Here is a 17,613-nt window from a genome sequence, read left to right as displayed (position 1 = left end):
AATGGGAGTCTGATACTAATACCAGACAAAATAGGCTTTAAATGAAAAGACATCATAAGAGACAGAGAAGGACACTACATATTAATAAAGGGAACGATTCACCAAGGAGAAATAACAATCCTAAATGTTTATGTTCGTGATCAAGGAACTCCAAAGTACATGAGGTAAATATTGTAAAACTGAAGGGAGAGAGCATGACCACAAGGGTTTCCCCTCAGCTGCCATTGCAGCTGCTGCCCGCTGAACCCCGCCATGCCCATGGTCCAAGGCCCCGCCATGCCCATGGTCCAAGGCCACAGTGCAATTTATGTTGCTTTTAAGTCATCAGGGAGAAAGCTCCAACTGCAGAAATGGTATGTCCCACTGCAGACAAAGAGAAGAAAAAGATCGCAAGGGAACTTGTTCACACTGTTTTAGCACGTAAACCTGAAGTATATGGCTTTCTTGAGTGGCAAGATTTGAAGATGGTTTACAGAAGATACACTAGAGTATATTTTGCTGTGCTATTGAGAATCAGGGCAATGAACTAATTACCCTGGAGATAATTCATCATTGTGTGAATTATTTTACAAGTATTTTGGTGGGTGGGTGTGAACTTGATATCATCTTTAATTATTTTGGATGAGTTTCTTTTGGGAGGGGAAGTTCAGGAAACATCAAAGAAAAATGTCCTCAAGGCTGTTGAGCAGGCAGATCCCCTTTAGGAGGAAGCTGAAACCCCATGTAGTTTTCTTGAAGACATTGAGCTGATAAAACTTTCCTCCCTTGCTGATAACTTCGTGTGGCATTTCACAGTGTAGCGGTTCACTGCCTTCATGCCCATTTTAGCTAATGGTGTAAGATGTTTGTCCGTATTACTGTGTGCTAAGCTGCTTCGTTCAGACCTACACACAGATACTCTTTTTTTAAAAGGGAACTTTGGTTACTCAACTGAGAAATTACAGGACTTAAATATGAATTAGAATGATGCAGGGAAGAAAGATACCTTTTCTGGATAGTTGGAAGTTTGAATGTCAGTTTTTCTTAATCTGATTGTATGTATGAGAATGATACCACTAGGCAATGTGCATTTATTACTGTATTTGACAAAGGGAACTGTTAAATTATAACATGAAACCTGGTCTCATGAAATGAAGGATTGGCACAGTATTTCAGTATATATGAGAGTAAAGGGAATTTGCATGTTACATAGCAAATGAATGAAAATCTAACTCTAAACAAAAAATTTATACCAGAGACCCCTGTTGGAAGCTACATACCTTAGAACACAAAGGGAATACAGATTTTAAATGACTTAATTAGAATGATGCTGTTTTATACAAAAAATTATTTCTTGGATGTTCTGAACCTGAGATGAGAAACATAAAATCAACTGTTACATCACAGAGAAAATATTTCTTTTCAAGGCCAAGGCACATTTCACTGCTGAGATGAATTCTTGTGGTCACAATCCTTTAGTCACTTAGTTGCATTGTTTGGATGCCCCTAATAATGTGAAAATGTTGACTTATCAGGACTTCTTAAAAACAGTATCTTAACAGAAAATGTGTGGGTCTTTTCACAAAGCATTGCATACATCATTATTTAAGGCACAAATATTCTTTCTGAGGTGCTTCTTAAAGTCAAATTTATTTTGGTTCCCTATTGTTTCCCTCCACTTAGAACTACTACAGAGTTACCATCCTTCCCTTCCATGGTATGACCTAGCTATCAGAAATCTTAGAGAAATAAAAAAGATACCTTTCATAGAAAAGTGAGAGTTGAATGAGGTAAAATGGCATTAGTGAGCCCTATATTTTTTAAAACTGTATAATTGTTTCAATATCACTTTTATACATACTCATGTATTTAAACATCTCTTCACAGTTTACACTTTCACTTATATATGCTGGGCTGAATTAAGCTTTGTTGTAATTGTGACCAGTGTGCAGGCCACATGGTCATTGTCTTATCACATCACCAACTAGTGTTAATAAATGTTAAATGTACACCAAAAAAAACTGAAGGGAATAGAGACATTTCAACAATAATAGTGGGAGACTGCAATACACCACTCTCCTCTATAGATAAAACAACCAGATAGATGATCAACAAGGAAATAGAGAAATTAAACTATTTGATAAATGAATTAGACCTAACAAGCATACATAGATTGTCACACCCCAAAACACCAGGATATACACTCTTCTCTAGTACTCATGGAACGTTCTCCAGGATAGATCATATGCTGGGGTACAAAATAGGTCTTTATAAATTAAAAAAGATTGAAAATATTCAAAGCACTTTCTGTGGTCACAGTGAAATGAAGCTGGAAATCAATAACCGCTAAAGAACTAGAACTTTCACAAATATATGGAGATTAAATAACAGATTCTTAAACAACCAGTGGGTCAAAGAAGAAATTGCTAGAGAAATAGATAACTATCAAGACAAATGAAAATCAGAATATGACATATCAGAACTTATGGAATGCAGCTAAGGCAGTGCTGACAGGGAAATTTATTGTCCTAAATGCCTATATTAAAAAAGAAGAAAGAGTAAAAATTGAGGACTTAACTGCTCACCTGAGAAACTAGAGAAAGAACAGCAAACTAAACCCAAAACAAATAGAGGAAGATTAGATAGATTGAAATACTAGTGGTCAATAAGAGGGAGGAGTAAGGGGTAGGGGATGTATAAGTTTTTTTCTTTTTCTTTTTATTTCTTTATCTGGAGTGATACAAATGTTCTAAAATGTTCTAAAAATGATCATGATGATGAATACACAAATATGTGATGATATTGTGAGCCCTTGATTGTGAACTGTGGATGGACAGCATGTATGAAGATAAAATAAAATCTCAATAAAAATAAAAATATTTTTTAAAGCTGAATTAAATGAATTTGAGAATAATAGAGTCAATAAACCAAAAGTTGTTTTTTTAAGAAAATCAACAAATTTGATGGACCCCAGGTAAGCTGACAAATAAAAAGAGAGAATGCAAATAAGCAAAATCAGAAATGAGAGGAGTTATTACCACGGACCCTGAAGAAATAAAAATCATAAAAGAATATTTTGAACAACCATACACCAATGAACTAGACAACTTAGATGAAATGAACAAATTCCTAGGGACACATAAACAAGCCACACTGACTTGCGAAGAAATAGAAGATCTCAACAAACCAATCACAAGTAAAGAGATTCAGTCATCAAAAATCTTCCTATAAAGAAAAGCCCAGGGCCAGATGGCTTCATAGGAGAATTTTATCAAACATTTCAAAAGAAAATCAAAATACCAATTCTGCTCAAACATTTCCAAATAATTTGAGAAAAAAAGGAACACTACCTAATTAATTTTATGAAACTAACATCCCTCTAATACTGAAACTGATTAAAGATGCTATTAAAAAAAAGGAAAACTACAGGCTAATCTCCCTAATGAATATAGGTGCAAAAATTCTCAACAAAATATTAGCAAATTAAATCCAACAACACATTAAAGAATTATGCACTCTGTTCAAGTGTGGTTTATACCAGGAATGCAAGGAAATTTATGTAATATAGAACATTAACACAAGGAAATTAATATAATACAGAACATTAACAAACTGAAAGGAAAAAATCACATGATCATCTCGACTAATGTTGAAAAGCATTTGACAAAATTCAGCGTCCTTTTCTGATAAAAACACTTCAAAAGTTAGGAATCAAAAGTAATTTCCTCAATATGATAAAGGGGATATATAAAAAACCCATAGCCAGTATCATACTCAATGGAGAGAGACTGAAAACCTTCCCCCTAAGATCAGGAACAAGTCAAGGATGCCTTCTGTCACCACTATTATTCAACATTCTAATAGAAGTTCTAACTAGAGCAATCAGGCAAGAAAAAGAAAAAGCATCCAGATCGGAAAGGAAGAAGTAAAACTTTATTATTACACATGGCATGATACTGTACTTGGAAAATCTTGAGAAATCTACAACAAAGCTTCTCAAGATAATAAATTCAACAAGGTGGTAGGATATAAGAATAATGTGCAGAAATCAGTAGTGTTTCTTTACACAAGCAATGACCTAACTGAGAATTCAATTAAGGAAGAAAAGTTCTTTCAAAATAGCAATTAAAAGAATCAAGTACCTAAGAATAAGCTTAACTAAGAATGTAAAGGACCTGTACACAGAAAACTACATAACATTGCTAAAAGAAATTAAAGACCATCTAAATAGGTGGAAAGACATTCATAGGAAGGTTAAATGAAGCTAAGATGTCAATTCTACCCAAATGGATCTACAGATTCGATGCAATACCAATCAATATCCCAACAATCTGTTTTGAAGACTTGGAAAAGCTAATTACCAAATTCAAATGGAAGGAAAAGAGACATCGAATGGCTAAAAATATCCTAAAAAAGAAGAACAAAGTGGGGGGAGTAACAGTTCTTGATTTTAGAGTTTATTATAAAGTCACAGTGGTCAAAATAGCATGTTAGTGGCACAAAGATAGAAATATTGACCACATGGAATCAAATCAAAAGTGCAGAAAAAGACCACCAAATCTATGGTCAACTGATCTTTGGCAAGGCCCCTAAATCCACTATTGAAAATAGTCTTCTCAATGAATGGGCATGGAAAAACTGGATATCAATAGTAAAAAATGAAAGAGGACCCTTACCTTACACCCTATTTAAAAATTAAGTCAAAGTGGATCAAAGACCTAAATATAAGAGCCAGTACTGTAAGACTTCTAGAAGAAAATATAGGGAAATATCTTCAAGACCCAGTAATAGGAGGTAGCTTCCTAAACTTTATACCCAAAGCACAAGCAATGAAAGAAAAAGTAGTTAAGTGGGAATTCCTCAAAATCAAATGCTCTTGTGCATCAAAAGGCTTTGTCAAAAAAGTGAAGAGGCAGCCAACTCAATGGAAGGAAATATTTGGAAATCACATATTGGATAAAGGTTTGATATCCTGTACACATTAAGAAATCATACAGCTCAATAACAGAAGGACAAACAATGCAATTATAAAATGAGCTAAAGATATGAATAGGCATTCATCTGAAGAGCAAATATAGATGGCTAAAAAGCTCTGAAGAGATGCTCACTTTCACTAGTGATAAGGGCAATGCAGATCAAGACTACAATGAGATACTACCTCACACTTAAAAGAATGGCTGCTATTAAATAGCCAGGAAAACTCAAATGTTGGAGAGGATGTGGAGAAATTGGAACACTTATGCATTGCTGGTGGGAATGTATACTAGAGAAGCCACTATGGAAGACAGTCTGGTGGCTGTTCCTTAGAAAACTAAATATTGTGTTGCCCTATGATCCAGCAAAAGCACTACTCGATATATAACCCAGAAGAGCTGAAAGCAGTAACACAGTGACATTTGCACACCGATGTTTATAACAGCAATATTCACAAACACCAGAAGATGGACACTGTCGTCCAAGTGCCCATCAACAGACAAGTGGATCAACAAAATGTGATATATACATACGATGGAATATTATGCAACAGTAATTCTCTTAGGAAGAATAAAAATTGTCTAAAATTGAGTGTTAATGGACTGTTGACTTTGGCCATTATATATGATGCCCAGTGATGGAGGTGGCTGAAGTACACACCGACTGAGCAGTACTGATGGCGAACTTTGGTGTATACAAATGATCAAATATTGTGCTGCTGAAGAAAGGAATAAAGTCGTGAGGCATGCAGCATTGTGAATGAACCTGTGGGACTTTATGTGATGCATAATGAGCTAGAAACAAAAGAGAAAATATTGTATGGTCTCATTTAGAAAGTACTTACAAGAAAACAGTGGCCTAGATTGTAGACTCTTATAGCAGTCTTATTTAGTCCAGAATGGCAGTTGTTATTCCTGGATTTTGAGAGGCTGTTTTATGTACATATAATCTGGTCTTTAGAGAAAAGAATGAAGCTGATCAGGTTGGTATTAAGGTAATTCAGAATATAGGGGTAAGGAAAAAATTGCTTGTGTTTTAAAACTTTACCTACTCTTTGATGCCCTGATAAACCCCAGAGTGATTTCAGCAGTGAATAAAAAAGTATTTGCAAAGTCGCCTTGGGGTAATGGGGAGAAAGGGGGAAAATTCAACTTCTCCATTTGGAGAATTCCTGATATTCTCACAGGCAGTGGGGACAACCAAAGCAATAGGCCGAGCCCTCAATCTTGGGATTTGTTCATCTGAAACTTATCCTCTCAAAGGATAGGCTAAGCCTACTTAAAATTAGGCCGAAGAGTCACCCCCAGAGAACCTCTTTTGTTGCTCAGATGCGGCCTCTCTCTCTCTCTCTCTCTCTCTCAGCTAACACAACAAGCAAAGTCACTGCCCTCCCCTTCCCTACATGGGACATGACTCCCATGGGTGTAAACCTTCCTGGCAATGTGGAACAGATATCCTAGAATGAGCTGGGATTAAGCATCAAGGGATTGAGAACACCTTCTTGACCAAAAGGGGGAAGAGATAAATGCAACAAAATAAAGTGTCAATGGCTGAGAGATTCCAGAGTTGAGAGGTTATCCTGGAGGTTATTCTTACGCATTAAGTAGATATCACCTTGTTATTCAAGATGTAATGGAGAGGCTGGAGGGAACTGCCAGAAAATGTAGACCTGTGTTCAGTAGCCATGTTTCTTGACAATGATTGTAAAAGGATACAGCTTTCACAATGTGACTGTGTGATTGTGAAAACCTTGTGTCTGATGCTCATTTTATCCACGGTATGGAAAAATGAGTAAGCATATGGATTAAAAATAAATAAATTATAGGGGGAACAAATGTTAAATGTAGTTGATTGAAATGCTAGTGATCAATGAAAGAGAGTGATAAGGGGTACAGAAAAAAAACTAGGGGAAACAAAGGCTAAAATACGTTGGATAGATGGAAATACTAGCAATCAATGAGAGGGAGGGGTAAGGAGTATGGTATGGTATGTATGAATTTTTTCTTTTCTTTGTACTTTTTCTGAATGGATGAAAATGTTCTAAGAAATGATCATGGTGATGAATAGACAACTATGTGATGATATTGTGAGTTATTGATTATATTTCAAGAATGGAATGATCATATGGTAAGAATGTTCGTTTGTATGTTGTTTTGTTTAAAAAAATTAAAATATTAAAAAAAACACCTTACCTATTCTTTGTTGTGAACAAAGGAAAAAAAGGTTTATTATGCCCAGAACCTAATTTTTCTGTAGCACATACTCTAACTCAACCTGTCTGGATAGCTCATTTACACAATCAAAACACAGGGAGCCCAGAATAAGAATGGGAGTTTTAATCCTGTATAATTAATGGTAATTCCTGGATACATCCCAGAGTATATTAAGCAGATGATCAAAAAGTGTTGGCAAAGTCCCTTGAGGGATGGGAGAAAAGATATGGAACTATTGAACTTTACCATTGGGGAAGCCCCTGAGACTGTACCAAATATTAGGGACACACAAATCAGTAAGCCAAGCCCTTGATCTTGAGGCTTGCTCTTATAAAGCTTACATGTGTAACAGAGAAGCTTAGCCTACTTATAGGTATGCCTAAGAGTTACTTCTAGAGGAACTGTTTTGTTGCTCAGATGTGGCCTCTCTCTCTTTAAGCCCAGCTCTGCAAATGAAATCATTACTTTCCTCCTTATGTAGCATATGACATCCAGGGGTCATCTTAGGCTCCCTGGCAACGTGGGATATGACTCCCAGGGATGAGCCCGGCCCTGGCACTGTGGGATCAACAATGCTGTCCTTGAGTAAAAGGGGGAAAAAAGTATAACTAATAAGCTACCAGTGGCTGAGAGAGTTCAAATAGAGTTGAGTGGCAACTCTGGAGGCTACTGTTTTGTGTAACTTTCTAGAATCCTACAACCTACATGTAGGTTTCTAGGCAAGTTAAGTCCTGAAATCCAGAGGGGCCAGCCTCTCTTAAACATCACCTAGTTCCATCCTCCTATCCCATATTATCAGCATCCCCTTCCAACATGAGGAAGTTAGAATGGGCATAGCCCAATTAACACTAAAAATTGGGAGAAAGATCAAAGAAGATGGTGGAGTTATACAGAGAAGGTAAGGTTTAACAAATGAGTATGATTGCTGAATCACTATATTGATATTTCTTTTAGTCTCCAGTTCTTGGAGCAGCTAGAAATAAAAGTGTAAAATTATAGAATTGTAACCCATACCAAACTCTGAAATCTGTTCTACAACTAATTGTCATAGTGTGCTTTGAAATTTATTGCTTTTTTGTGTATATGTTATTTTTCACGATAAAAAATAAATTTTAAAATAAAAAAATAAATTGAAAAAGAGATCAGGCTTCAATTAGAATAAGAATGAAGCTGATCAGGTTGGAACTAAGGTAAATCAGAATACAGGGGTAAGGAAGACATTGTGGGTATTTTATGACTTCACCTACTCTATGACACCAAAGGAAGAGAGGTTTATTTTGTTCAGAACCTAAATTTTCTGTAGCACATAATCTAACTCAACCTGTCTGGATAGATCATTTAAGCAACCCAAACACAGAGAGCACAGAAAGGGAATGAGGGCTTTGTAATTCTGTATAGCTTAATGTAATGCCAAGATACTTTCCAGAGTATGTTCAGCAGATAATTTTAAAGTATTGCCATAGTCCCTTGAGGGATGGGAGAAAAAATATGAAGAAATATTCAGTTTTACCACTCTGAAACCCCTTATACTGTCTCAAACATTAAGGACTCCCAAATCAGTAGGCCAAGGCCTTGATCTTGAGGCTTGCTCTATGAAGCTTACTTATGTGGTGGAGAAGCTTAGCCTATCTATAGTTATGCCTAAGGGTTACTTCCAGAGGACCTCTTTTGTTGCTCACATATAGCCTCTCTCTCTCTAAGCCCAACTCTGCAAATGAAATGATTACCCTCCCCACTACATGGCACATGACATCCAGTGAAAGTCTCCCTGGCAAGGTGGGATATGAATCCCAGGAATGAGCCTGGCCCTGGCACCATGGAATCAACAATGTCTTCCTGACCAAAAGGGGGAGAGAATTGTAACAAATAAGGTATCAGTGGCAGAGAGAGTTCAAGTAGAGTTGTGAGGCTTACTCTGGAGGCTACTCTTACACAAGTTTCAGCTAGACATTGCTACTTCTCATGGTTTGCCAGACTCCAAGCAAAACCATTCCTGCCAACCCCAAGGAACACCTAAGGCTTTATCAAGATTCTACAAAGGTTGCATGCACTATGCTTACTCTCCAGAAAACTACAACCTCCGTATTGGTTCCTAGGCCAGATAAGTTCTGAAACTCAGAGGGGCCAGCTTCTCTAGAACATCAACTAGTTCCATCTCCGATCCCATATTATCAACACCCCTTTCCACCATGAAAAGTTAGAATGGGCAGAGCCAAAATACCCTTAAAGATTGGGAGAAAAATCAAGGGAGAAGGTGGAGTTATAACAGAGAAGATAGGAATTAACAAATGGATGTGATTGTTGAATCATTATTTTGATGTTTCTTTTAGTAACCAGGGTCTTGGTACAACTAGAAGTAAAAACCCAAAATTATGGAATAGTAACCCATACCAAACTCTGAAATCTGTTCCTACAACTAATTTTCATGGTGTGCTTTGAAATCTATTGCTTTTTTGTATATATGTTATTGTTCACAATTTTTTTTAAAAGCATGCTGTAGCAGGTAAAATGTCCAGATGTAGTAGAGTATCCTAAGAAACTTCCTGTATGTGACAATCCATATATGTTCTCACTCATAGAGAAAGAAGGAAAAATTGCCCTTTAACTCTAAGCCCTTTTGCTTATATAAACAGTGAGGTACAATGGTAATAGCTCCTAGCTAGGAATTAGGAGCCCTAGGTTCTTGTCCTGCTTCTGTCCTTAGCTGGCTGGCTGGTTTAGACCTAGGCCAAGCCACTTAATCTCTCTTTTCTTAATCCATAGAATAAAATCAGTTATGAAAATCACAGTCACAGTGGATCACAATATCATGACATATCAAGTTCAAGATGGAATGACATACATGAAAGTATTATGTAAAATATTGAGTGCTATACAAATGCACAGGATTTTTACCTGTGTATAAATCCTGTCCCCCAGGGAGTCTGCCTGGGTGGATTTTCCACAGGACAGATGGGCTGGGAGGGAGTAGAGAGCCTGAGAGTTGCTTGTGTTCTTTGAGAAGAATGTCAGCTTAAAGACCCCATCTGTTCTTCGCCAAAATAGAAGAAATGCTGAGCTAGGTGGTGAGAGGCCCAGAAAATAGAACTCCGAAAGAAAAATGAAGAAAACTTATGAGAAGTTAAAACAACTAAGGCATGGGAGAGTGAAAAATGTATGCATAGATAGCAGCAGTGAAGTTTCCTTGAACATGACCTTAATAACATTAATAAAAGAGAAATAAAACTGAAATAGAAGTACCTAAACATCCATATCCTTCACTGTCACTATTACTTTCGGTTTCAGCAGATTTCTATTTTGGTCTCCTGTGGTACTGAGATAATTCTTAGGGACTTTCTTAGTGTTAAGTTTATTCACACTTAAATATAGCACCTTAAGTTTTTTCTGAGAGCCTGTGGCGTAATTATCTTGTAGCATTTTTTTTTTTACAGCCAGCTTTTAGTTCTTTATTTCAAATAAGGTCTCAGCATTGTTTCTCTCACTTACCTAGCATGGAGTCAGACTGCTTTCCTCAAGAGATTAGCTAGTGTTTGAAAAATATTTTTATAATTTAATGCAATTGGAATTAAAATGTGCAATGCCCTGTGCTGGTTAATAATAATTCATACTAAATCTTCCTAAAAATTCTTGATGAATTATAAAATGAGATTATACCTATTGTAACTAAAACTGTAATTGTTTTATTACAATATATACATTCATAATAAAACTTATAGAGTTCCCTGGGTTTAGGAGCTGTGTATATATTTTTTTCTTTTTTTTATTTTCACATGGGCAGGCACCAGAAATCAAACCCAGGTCTACGGCATGGCAGGTGAGAACTCTGCCTGCTGAGCCACTGTGGCCTGCCCCATATTTATTTTTGAAGGGCAATAGATTCATGTCACCATTTAAAAAATTATCTCTGATTATAAAAGTAATGTATATTTATTGCAGAAAATGTGAGTGAAGAGTAGAAAAATACCTAATCTCTTTACTTAGAAACTCTGCTATTATTTTTTCATTTTCCTTTCTCTGGACATTTTATCTTACATATTTGAGTTTATAATATAAATAATTTTAACCTATCTCTTTCCTTTTAACATTGTCCTTAGCATTTTCTTCCATCATCAAAACCCTAAATTCCTTTTTAATGTCTATTTAAGTCTTTCATATGGATTTGCTATTGTTTTCATAATGTTGGATGTTCAAATTGCTTCTGCTTGTCTAGAAATTTTTGCTAAGTTTGTAGAGGAATGGTATCTTGATAAAATTTTGTATTTTTTTGATTCCTATTAACATTTCATCTGAATGGTTTTTCAGGTGTTAGCCATTTCTGTTTATTTTTTTATGAACTATGTTCCATTCTTTTATCTAAATGTTCTTAATGGTGCTGCTAATTAATTTATATGATTGTTTATATTATGGCTATTTGGTAATATTTGTTGTAAACATTTACATTGTAAATACAACATTTTTTTCTGATATTTAGTTACCAAGTTTCGTTATCAAGTTCTGAAAATACAAATAAGCATATAGAATAAAATAAAACTTGTATCAGAATTTCCAGCATTATCATACATAATTTTACTTAATTGGATGTATATTACAAATTCTTCTTGATATTCCTCTTAGTACACAATATAAAATAATAGAAAAACTTAATTAGATCATTTATGATTAAAATTGCTATAATAGTATGTTATCATATGGTTTACCATAATTTATTTGTGCTTTAGGATGGATTTTAGTTTTCAATTTTTCACTGCTATAAATGTATGATATTCCTAAGACAAATTATAAGAAGTGGAATTGCTGGACCAAGATGTATCTATACCTTTAATTTGATACAAATTACATTAGCAGTGTTCAGAATACCTGTTTCTTTGTAGCTCACCAACAGTGGGTACTTCTATTTCTTAATGTACTTTGAGGTATAATTTACATATAATAAATGCACCTATTTTAAGCATACAATTCAATAAGTTTTGATACCACCCCAATCAAGATATAGAATACTTTGATCACCCCTACCTAAAATTTTGCTCTTGCTTATTTCTATCAATCCTTTCCTCTCATCTCAGGCTCTAGTGAGCTACTGATAAGTTTTCTGTCAGTGTAGATTATAGTCTATCACTGTAGCTTACATATATATTTTTAGAATTTTATATAAACAGAATTATATATATTCTTTGGGATCTAGATTTTTTTTGCCCAGCATTTCTTTGAAATCCATTCTTACTGTGATCTGAATAAGTATATTCCCTTTTCTTGAAAATGCCATTTTATGAGTATGCCAAAGCTTGTTTAATCATTCACCTGGAAATAAACATTTAGGTTGATTCCTGCCTGAGGCTTTGTGAATAAATTGTATGCTTATACAAGTCTTTTAGCCATGACTCTGTCAAAAGAAGTACTTTGTTTTCATATCTGGAATGGAGGTTTGTTGGCTTTAGTTAGATCATCCACTACTGCAAGTCAAGTAAATTTCCCAAAGGAAAGCCAAATCTTGTTTTGGGATCAAATTAGCAGGATGAGGCAATGGTGCAGAATATAATTTTGTGAGCATCTTGGAAAGCTCTCTGGAAAGTACCTGATCCCCTCCTCCTCTAGCAGCCGCAATGCATAAGGCTCCTATTGCCCACTGCTGTCTCCTGCCTTAACATCTTCTGGCTCATGGCACATCTAGGGACCATGCCAAGTCAGTCCTTGTCCCTTCCCATGACAGGAGAGGGTCAGAAGAGAAAATAACGGCAGGATCATGGTGTGTAATGCCAGATCCCCTAAATAGCTCCAGGAGGCAGTAACAGGGTTAGGCTACTCCATAGGCCACTTGAGTATCTGCCCAGTGGCCTCTAGAGTATTCCACGCTGTCTTCTCGGTGACAAGGGAATTGCGTGCTTAAGGCTCGAGAAAATTCTGTGCAAAGATTTTCAGGGCCTACCTTCTGGAGGTAGAATGCAAAGTTCTTGAGAGCAAGAATCCTGCCTTACGTGAGTTGATAATTGGTTAGGCTAAGAGATAGGTACATGGAAGTTTATTATTTTCCATAAAAAAAGTAAAATTTGAGCCCTATTAAAAAAAGATTCATGCCTTATACAAATTTTTATGTGTAGTTTGGTATATAATAAGTACTCAAATGTGCTTTGGGATAATGTATAATCTAAGCCTGAGCCATGGAGCATGGCCTTTGGCTTGAAAATGCTCAATGAGATCTGAAAGTTGCAGTAGGGCCTTTAACAATCAAATGCTACCAATAAAACATTTTTGGTTATTAAGTATTTTTCCCTGAAATCATGACTAATGGCAGAGGAATAATTGTATATTATGTGATCTCGTATATGTTATTTTATAGATCTGTCTTTTAAGGTAGAGAACAGTAGACAGTCCATAAACCTTATTCCGTCTTCCTTCCCAGTTGCCCTTTTTGTGGCAGGGGCCATTTTTTTAGGGCAAGTTCTAAAATTCTGAGATTATAAAAAGAGTTTACCAGAAAATTGAGGAACACAGGTAAGGATGGGGAGTTAATCTTTTATCAAAGGCATTATGATAACAAATACCACTTATGCAATGGTAATAAGATTCTATAGGGAAAAAATGGTTTGCAGACACCTTTTCAGGAAAATATCTCCCAAATAAAGGAAGGTAGGTCTCTAATGAAGTAAGTTTTGCAGACCAAAAGAGTAAAAGACAGGCTTGATTTACGCAGACACCTCATTCTTTAATATTATTTCTTGTCTATTGCTCATGGCAGAATGAAGTTTTTATTGGACTTGTTTCTTTTTTCTCAGTTTGTTGACATTGGGACCTTTGAGACGGTGTGGCAGGTCAAGTTCTACAATTACCACAAGCGAGATCACTGCCAGTGGGGCAGCCCCTTCTCCGTCATTGAGTATGAATGCAAACCCAACGAGACCCGCAGTCTCATGTGGGTGAACAAGGAGTCTTTCCTCTGAGGGTGCTTCTTTCTGACGTTGCTGGACAGTCTCTTCGGAAATCTACTTCTAGGTAAACCAGCACACGCCTCAACCAAGGCGCGCCATGCTGTTGCTGATTCCTACGTGGTCCTGATGATCTACTGGCCCCGATTACTTTGAAAGTGTAATTCCCTTGCTCAAAGTCCCCAACATAAAAGGTCGTGGTGCATTACTTCTAAAAAGATTCCTTTTTGTGTTTTGTGTTGGTATTCCTGCATCCGGTTGTTCTTGGTCATGCTATCACTGCTCCGTGGAAGTGCCAGGTATGTCCTAAACTGAATGTTTTCCACTGAGTGACCGTGGTGTTTTGTTTCCAAGTTACGTGATTTCTTCCCTTTTTTGTTAAATGTTAAATAAAAACATAACAATGTGTATGCCCCCCCCCACCGTGTAAATTGGTAACGTGTACCTTGCAGTGTTTTCCAACTTTTAAGGTAGGCTTTGTGATGATGTAATACGAACAGCAGTGATTGGGAATCAAATGGTATGCTTCCTAGAAATAGCTCTGCTTTTTCAGGAAGGGTTGATTGCAAAAGAAAAGGAGAGGTATTTAATTATTTATTAAATATTGAAACTCTTTCAAGTAACTTAAGATATTGTGCTCATGGCCTAGTGGAATGGGGGAAAGCATTGTTGTGGACCCCTATTAAAACAATCAATTGGCAGGAGTTATAATTTCCCCTTTGGCAACCTACCATAGCATTCAAATCGTGCATATCGATGGCATCCTTACATTCCTTTTCCCTTGAACTTTGTAAAATTGTGTATGGAGCTGTAATCAACTTTTGATATTTCTTAATAAAGGCATTGAAAAGCCTACGTGACTTGCATGTTTGATTTGGGAAACACATATCTAGCAGGCGGACCTCTGCTCTGGGCCAGCTCCATCTCAGCAATCCTCACCTGCAGTGCAGAGTGAGGGGTATGGTCCTGAATTAGAATGATCACACCTGTTCATAGATCGCCTCTGAGTGCTTCACAGTAGTACTCCAGCCAGGTTCAGCAGGACAAGCACAAGCCTCAAGCACCAAGTAGGGAGTCAAAAAATACTTGTCATGTCCCTCTCTCTATTCCTTCTCCTGTAAAGACCTCACTCCCCATTAGCCAGCTACACAGCCAAGCAGTAAAGGACACAGAGTGCCCAAGGCACGTATGCCAAGGTTGAGACCTCCTTTCTTGCTCTCAGGGCATTACAAGGTACCTGGCACAAAGCCCATGCTCTATACTGTTTAAGAATGAATTCCCAAAGAAGGAAGGAAACTTCCTCTTGAAAAGCTACTTCCTACTTTGCAACAACATTGTAATATTCACTTGGGCTGCACAAATACTCTTGTTTTGGAAAAAAATTAGTAAGAAATTGGAGACTTGGGTTTGTTTGTTTTTGCTACCTCTCAGCCCTTCATGTGAGAATATGCAAGATGAATGGGAGTGTTTTGGTTTGCTGAAGCTGCTGGAATGCAATATTTCAGAAATGGATTGGCTTTCAATAAGAGAATTTATTAAGTTACAAGCTTACAGTTCTAAGGCCATAAAAATGTCCAAACTAAGGCATCCAAAAAAAGATGCTTTGACCCAAGAAAGGCCAATCTGGAAAGACACATCTGCTGGTCCTTTGGCTTCTGATTTCAAAACAGCTTCTCTGGGGGCATTTTTTTTCTATATCTTCAAAGGTCTCTCCCTCTGTTGATTGGAAGCTTTTTCCAAAAGGATTCCCTCTTAAAGAACTCCATACCTGCATGGAAACAAAAGATCCCACACACAATTGGGGGATCACATCTCCATGGAAACAACCTAATCAAAAGATACCACCATAAACAATATTAAATCAGGATTAAAGAACATGACTTTTCTGGGGTGCACAATAATTTCAAACTGGCATAGGGCATGTTTTAAGGAGTTTATTATAGAAATGTATTTGGAAGGCAGGCAAGGAAAACCCTTCCCACGTCTAGTACCTTACCTGCAATGATGCTGTACTGCCACCAGGGAACAGCAATGCCTTGGCACTGGACTGAACGTAATTGGATTTAAAAGTTGTATGTGTCTCAGTTCCTCTGTTTTTCAAAGATAATAGTCTGTTACAACCGCTGAATAGGAGCATTAATCCATTCCTAGATTATGTTTTAAAAACCAATACTCAGTTATTCAAACGGACATTGAGATCTATAAAACTGGATTTGCTGCAGGCAGAGGCTCACGTTTTCTTCCAGAATAGAAATGCAGAGTAATCAGAAGGTGGGGAATGTGAATACTACATGTTTTAAGATTTTACTTGGTTTAAACATTTGATGAGTAAATGTTTTCATTTGTGAGACAAAAGGTTTCAAGCCAGTGACCATGAAAGCTTTAGTATTTGTTTTTAAGGGTGGAAGCTATATCATATGGCTTTTTGCAATATTCCAATATTTTTTGCAAACTAGGTGCTTGATTTTCAAGTTTTAAGTGACTGAAGTCAGGGCCAGGGGAGCTTGGCCTGGTGTAACTGTGCACACACCCTCCCACAGAGGAGCAGGAAGTGGAGCCCTGGACAAGAAGCTGGAGCATATGAGGCTCACTAAGGTGTTACTTGAGCCTAAGAGGATCACTTAACCTTTCTATCTCTATAAAATCCCCACCTTTCTCATGGCTACAGTTGAGGTTGAAGCAAGGGAGATGGAGAGGAGATGAGGTAAACAGGAAATCTTAACAGCTAATCTGCTACGTTAAGTGATCTCTCCTGGCATAAACTGTTCTTCTTATGATTGGACTCAAGCCCAGTCTCTCTGGCTACTTCTTGCATAGCTCCCTTCCTACTCCAAAATTTGAGTGCTCAGCTATATCAAGCTGCTGAGTTGTAACTTTGCCCCTTAGCCATCTGGAAGGGCTATTTTTATACAAGTTGTAGCCACGTCTCTCTACTTCTAAGCATCAGATGGCTAACCAGAAGCTTGAGGAACTAGGCCATCCTTCTAATTAGAATGATGACTAAAACACTTCTGAACAGGTGGAAGAGTAGAAATGCCTTGAATTTATATTTTGTGGCACCTCGCTTATTGAGAAGTAATTTAGCCAGCATCTAAACTATCTGGATCACAGTTGAGAACAGAAAACATGCCAAAAAATAAAGAGCCCTGTCACAGATGGCGCAAAGTCCATTCACGAAAGGCTTGGGTCTTCTCTCAAGACCTCTTGACTCCTATTATAGACACAGTTCTAACATGTGGGGTGGTCTGGCCTCTAGCCCTTAGGAAATTGGAAGCAGAAGAATTAGAAGAACATAATTTATAGAGAGGTAGATGTACCAAAGATATATATTTTCCAGAAAAATGTCAAAAAAAGTTATAGTAAGTAAAAAAATATGATAAGACATAAACTGTAGCGATAGCATCCTATACTATCCATAGTGGTTTCTGTTGATAGCAAATTCAAATGATAGACATAATGATGGCCCTGAAGCATTTAGGAAAATAATCCGAAATGGATCATCATTGCTCAGTGTTTAAGAGTTCAGA

The 17,613-nt window shown here is 36.9% G+C and overlaps 1 protein-coding gene and 1 long non-coding RNA gene across 2 annotated transcripts in view; one reads left to right on the top strand and one right to left on the bottom strand.

The window, feature by feature from the left end:
* Positions 1-14,941, top strand: part of CNRIP1 (cannabinoid receptor interacting protein 1) — a 32,442-nt gene extending 17,501 nt beyond the window's left edge. The window contains exon 3 of the mRNA XM_077134424.1: positions 13,937-14,941. Coding sequence (XP_076990539.1) covers positions 13,937-14,101 — 165 coding nt within the window. The 3' untranslated portion in view covers positions 14,102-14,941. The remainder of the gene's footprint in view (positions 1-13,936) is intronic.
* Positions 14,942-15,608: 667 nt separating this feature from the next.
* LOC143661586 (uncharacterized) overlaps positions 15,609-17,613 on the bottom strand; it is a 31,261-nt gene continuing 29,256 nt past the window's right edge. Inside the window, exon 3 of the long non-coding RNA XR_013164709.1 lies at positions 15,609-15,854. This is a non-coding gene — a long non-coding RNA (uncharacterized LOC143661586). The remainder of the gene's footprint in view (positions 15,855-17,613) is intronic.

The sequence above is a fragment of the Tamandua tetradactyla genome, chromosome 17 (genome assembly GCF_023851605.1).
Source record: "Tamandua tetradactyla isolate mTamTet1 chromosome 17, mTamTet1.pri, whole genome shotgun sequence".
NCBI lineage: Eukaryota > Metazoa > Chordata > Mammalia > Pilosa > Myrmecophagidae > Tamandua > Tamandua tetradactyla.
The sequence above is the reverse complement of the archived record's forward strand: the minus strand, read 5'-3'. Positions and strand labels throughout refer to the sequence as shown.